At 41.9% G+C, this 4,739-nt stretch overlaps 3 protein-coding genes across 3 annotated transcripts; 2 read left to right on the top strand and 1 right to left on the bottom strand.

Annotated features, from left to right (window-relative positions):
• Positions 1 to 409: 409 nt before the first annotated feature.
• On the top strand, positions 410 to 1,874 carry Gasu_64260 (cysteinyl-tRNA synthetase). Its single transcript, XM_005702380.1, has one exon. It carries the CDS (start codon positions 427 to 429, stop codon positions 1,825 to 1,827), a length of 1,401 nt encoding a protein of 466 aa, XP_005702437.1. The 5' UTR covers positions 410 to 426; the 3' UTR covers positions 1,828 to 1,874.
• A 784-nt stretch (positions 1,875 to 2,658) lies between these two features.
• Positions 2,659 to 3,359, bottom strand: Gasu_64250 (uncharacterized protein). The gene has a single exon (XM_005702379.1). The coding sequence runs from the start codon at positions 3,303 to 3,305 to the stop codon at positions 2,685 to 2,687; it is 621 nt and encodes a 206-aa protein (XP_005702436.1). The 5' UTR covers positions 3,306 to 3,359; the 3' UTR covers positions 2,659 to 2,684.
• Positions 3,360 to 3,549: 190 nt separating this feature from the next.
• On the top strand, positions 3,550 to 4,739 carry Gasu_64240 (uncharacterized protein). Its single transcript, XM_005702378.1, has one exon. It carries the CDS (start codon positions 3,641 to 3,643, stop codon positions 4,697 to 4,699), a length of 1,059 nt encoding a protein of 352 aa, XP_005702435.1. The 5' UTR covers positions 3,550 to 3,640; the 3' UTR covers positions 4,700 to 4,739.

Here is a 4,739-nt window from a genome sequence, read left to right as displayed (position 1 = left end):
ATAAATGAACTGCTAGAAAGAGAGTTTCTGGAAAAAGATTGAAATCGTCCACAATGTCAACCAGCCATTCGATGAGCACGTTTCTCCATTGAAGAGGGAGCTTCATATAAAAACAAAAAATATGAGTTTCACTACCACTGTTAGAAAAACTTTTATTCTCCTTGTGATCCTCGTCGCAATCTCTATCAATGGCGTGATTAACAGCCTGACTTTCTTGAGGAACGTTCTTTTCAGACGAAAACCGACTTTGGAAAAGAAGAAAAGATGATTCGAAAACAATCTATCGAGTTCAAACTGTTATTCTTTTTTTTTTATTCAAAAAGGAAAAGGCTTCCTTTTCATAATTAGGTAGACCCAAAATCTCAAATACAAAACAGCTTTGTATCCAAAAGGCATTAGTATTTTAAGTAAAATCGTCGTTTGTTGATGGAGAACGAAGAAGAGAAGGACGATTCTATTCGATGGTATGTGTGCGGTCCTACTGTGTACGACGAAGCACACATTGGACACGCTAGAACTTTCGTTGCTCTGGATATTATTCGCAGGGTCGTTGAGGACTTTTTCAGGCTTCCTTGTATTTTCGCGATGAATATTACCGATATCGACGATAAAATTTTGGAAAAAGCAAAGGAAGAGCGAGTTCCTTTTGAGATCATTTCTGAACGGTACACAAAAAAGTTTTTTCAAGACATGCGGTTGCTTCGTGTGAGGAAACCTGATATTGTTTTGAAAGTCACAGATCACATTCCCTGCATCATTTCTTTCATACAAGGGCTTGTTGAGAAGGGTTACACATACGAAACTGCTGATGGTATTTATTTTGACGTTAACAAATACCCTTTTTATGGGTATTTTCGTCAGTGTGGAAACCTAATACCTAAAGAGAATAGAGAAAAAAAGGACCCCAGGGATTTCGTGTTGTGGAAGAAATCCCCCTCTTTAGAGAATGTCCCTGGATGGAACAGTCCTTTTGGAAAAGGAAGACCCGGTTGGCACACGGAATGTGCAGCGATGATTCACGAGGTTTTTGGAGACCGCCTTGATTTCCACGGAGGGGGAGTTGATCTATCCACTATTCATCATGAAAATGAAATTGCGCAAATGTCTTGTTTTTTAGGGAAAGGTTGGGTGCCCAACTGGATTCACGTGGGCCATTTATCCATCCGCGGTTGCAAAATGTCCAAATCGTTGCGAAACTTTGTTACTATTCGTGAGGCAATAGAATCCAAACAAATGGATGCTGAAGAGTTTCGCGTGTTTTGTTTGTTGCACAACTTCAATTGCGACGTTGAATTTGGGGAGGATGAAATCTGCGAAGCGAAGCGCACCTGGTCCAAGTTGAAGAAATGGAACGAAGAGTGGTCTTATGCAGAAAAGGATTTGTGTAGCTTCTTTGAACAGAAGGCTAAGAAGGAGACGGAGGAGACGGAGGAATGGGGAGAAAAAGCAGATGATAGATCTTGGAAAACTGAAATATTCATCAAGCTTCGGAACAACTTCCAAACGAGGGAGGTCATGCTTCTTATTCTCCAAGAGTGCAAAAAGACTCTTCAATTGAAAGCCCAAGGGTGCTTTCCTTGGGATACTTGCTCTTATATTTATCAGCTGCTCTTGATATTTGGTCTCAAGTTCCCTGCTTGGTCTTTGATCAATAAGGAACAGGAATTAATTGGTTTGATAGTCACCTTTCGGGAGAAAATCCGCGTTGCTTTATCATCTAAAGTGGAAGACCAGCAATTGCGAAAGGACATTTTTGCCATTTGTGACGAGTTGAGAGACCAAGATCTCAAAAGAATAGGGATTCACCTAGAGGACTTAAAGGACTGATTACGTTTGGTAAAAGATGGAACCTGCCGAATCTTCTTTGAGCTTTGCTCTTTTGATCATTGGCGCAACTCTACAAACGATATTCATTGTTCGTTGGTCTTTTCTTATTTTTCAAGCTGTTCACGAAAAGTTCGTGGATGTCTTATGCTTCGCATGGATGTATCTTTTCATGCTGTTGGGACCTCCTATGTCTTCTGTTGTTCTTGTCATAGTTTCGATGGCGTTGACGTGCTCCATAATTATTTATTTGGAAAAGCTGTTCGCTGAGTTGGAACTAAGAGACCATCCTTCGGATCCCATTTCGTTTTTCGTAGTTTACTATGTCGGTTTGCTATTATACGCAGCTTACTGCTTGGTGATTTCCATTAGGAGATTTGTTGATCTTCAGAAATGTCCTTATTCAGCAGAGGAGGAAGAAGAAGACGACGAACTAGAAGTTCAAATAGTGCACACGACTTCCCAGTTTCCTGCGAAGTTCATATGCTCCATATGCAGGCATAGCTTCGATGACGCAGTTCATGTGCCTTGTTGCTCTAATAATTGTGGGCATGTTTTTGGAAGGAAATGCATCTTGCTATGGCTTGGGTCAGAGACAAAAGGCTGCCCTGTTTGCATGAAGCCCATGGACAAGTCTCATTTGGTAAAATTGTATTTCAGCGAAGGCGTAAATATTTAGAAATGGACTCCAAAAAAATTGAATTTACAAGACAAAAAGGGGTAGCACTTGTCGAGGAAAAACCCTGAAAAATCGACGGTTTGTGAGTAGATACTCACGAGGTCAGTGCGATGTAATTGAGGCTTCAAACTAGAGGCTTTTTTTTCGCGAAAAAATGAACTTGAATTCGTGGGGGACCCTTTTATTCTCTGTCTATTTCGGAGTAATCCACAAGCTCATAGAGGTCTCGGTACTCTACACTAAAAAATTGTGACAACGGCTCAAACATTTCGCGAGGACTCATTCCAATTTCCTCGGCAGCACGAATGCAGGACATAATGCAAGCTTCTTCTTGTTGTACAAGTGAAGCGATTGCTGCCTCTACTTCTCCATCTGGCTCCGCTGCCGAGACTGTAGATTCCGTTTCTTGAACATCTGAAGGCTCTTGTGATTGCGTTCTTCTTTTCTTACTTGTTTGAGTGTGACTTCCTTTCATCTGCCTCTTGCGTTCCAGGTTCTTATCTCTGCAGTATATCCTGTCTTCCTTTGATAGGGCTAGAAACTGCCAAGGATTGTACCTCAGCTTAGTGAATGATGGAAGCAATCTGCAAGGAGCTTGGGAAGGACTTTCAGTAGTAAAATCCACTCCTTCCTCTTCGTCAACGGATCGCACGTGGATTGTGAATTGATCATCCACGACAGTTACCCAGTACTGGGTGACTGCTCCATCGTGAGGCCTATAAAAAGTCCTCTTGATTTTTCTCCCTTTAAAGTTATCTTCTCTTTGTCCTTCGACCAGAACTTCAACGCACCACTTCGGCATGTTTCTGCTTGTGAAAAATGAAAAACCCAAAAAAGAGGGCGGCTATAAATAAAATCGAGTCTTCGTCAAGGGCCTCAAGGTCTTTAAAGACTGCAAAGACGTCGAAATCGTCAAGGATCGTAACGCCTTTGAAGATTTCAACGATGTCAACGCCTTTGAAGGTTCTCCCTCAACGATGTCAACGGGACCGTTGACATTCTTGACGAGAAGACCTCAACGTGTTCAACGATGAAGAGGACCTTGAAATCGTCAAGGACCTTGAAATCGTCAACGCTCTCCCTCAATCGAATAGCCTTTTAAGAGATCGTCTTTCTTCGTCTTTTTTTTTGGTTTTCATGGAAAGAGAATTGGAGCTTGTCCTGTTTCTCCACAAAGAAGAAAATCAACTAGTGCGTGGTCCTATTGTGAAAAATGGGAACTGGGACCTTCAATTGTTAGCCCAAAAAGGGTCCGACTTTCTTTCTTTTTTTGTGAAAGCGCCGTTTCAAAAGATAGCAGCTTTGGATTTTTTTCTGAACAATCATACAGATCCTCGTCGGACTATTTATCGCTCAATCGAGGTTCCTTTTCCTTACGAAGGAGAAACCTTAGGGTTAGAGTCGTTTGCGTCAACGCGAGTTCTCAATCCTGACGAGGGATTTCTTCTGGAGAACGACTGCCTTTTTTTAAGCGCGCGCGTTCAATTTCTTTTGCCTAATTGTCCTTGGAAGTGCTTGGTTGTTGAGCGTGGAGACCCAATGGCTAATTTTAAAGGAAGAAAGCTTATTCGGTCTTTTTATCATCCCCAAGGTGGAGAAGGGACGTACCACGTGGAAGTCCACGAAAATTTCACCATCCACGTCAAAGGACACGAGTCATGGAACGACGTGAATTTTACTACGAAGTTTCCTTCCCAAGCTCCTTCTCGTCTACTTCCACAAACTGCCACAAAAGGGCGTTACAACCCATGGCAGTTTTTGAAAATCACAGGCGAAGACCGAGAAGCTTGCGTGACTGGCAATCGGTTGCTTCGTCAACGGCGAACGACGAGTGCGAGAAAAAGAACTTCTGTAGAGAACGACAGTGAAAGTGAAGATTCTTCTATCCCTCCTTCTATTTTTTCTGTGAGAAATAGAAGAAACGATAGGGTTATCCCCAGTGTTCCTCTTGAAGTGAAGGACGAACCCAAGGTAATCGATGACTATATCAGCAGTGAGGTAAACAAAACCAGTTCGTTGGTTTCTTGCGTCATTTGTTTTGAATCCTACGACGGTAACGCTCATCGAGCTAAGTGCCTTTCTTGCGGGCATGTTTTTTGTAGTTTCTGCGTGGATGAACTGGTGACTTGTCGAAAGAATTGCCCCCTTTGTAGGAAAAAGATTAAGACGGATAAAATTCTAGCTTTATTTGTATGAAAAAATGATGAAATAAAAAAATGATCGTGTTTGCTTCGTA

The sequence above is a fragment of the Galdieria sulphuraria genome (genome assembly GCF_000341285.1).
Source record: "Galdieria sulphuraria unplaced genomic scaffold scaf_236, whole genome shotgun sequence".
Taxonomy (NCBI): Eukaryota; Rhodophyta; class Bangiophyceae; order Galdieriales; family Galdieriaceae; genus Galdieria; species Galdieria sulphuraria.
This window is presented reverse-complemented; position numbering and strand designations above follow the sequence as displayed.

Bases quoted from the DNA above. Each gene is read 5' to 3' on its own strand.
- Gasu_64260 (XM_005702380.1), top strand. From the start codon at position 427: ATGGAGAACGAAGAAGAGAAGGACGATTCTATTCGATGGTATGTGTGC.
- Gasu_64250 (XM_005702379.1), bottom strand. From the start codon at position 3,305: ATGCCGAAGTGGTGCGTTGAAGTTCTGGTCGAAGGACAAAGAGAAGAT.
- Gasu_64240 (XM_005702378.1), top strand. From the start codon at position 3,641: ATGGAAAGAGAATTGGAGCTTGTCCTGTTTCTCCACAAAGAAGAAAAT.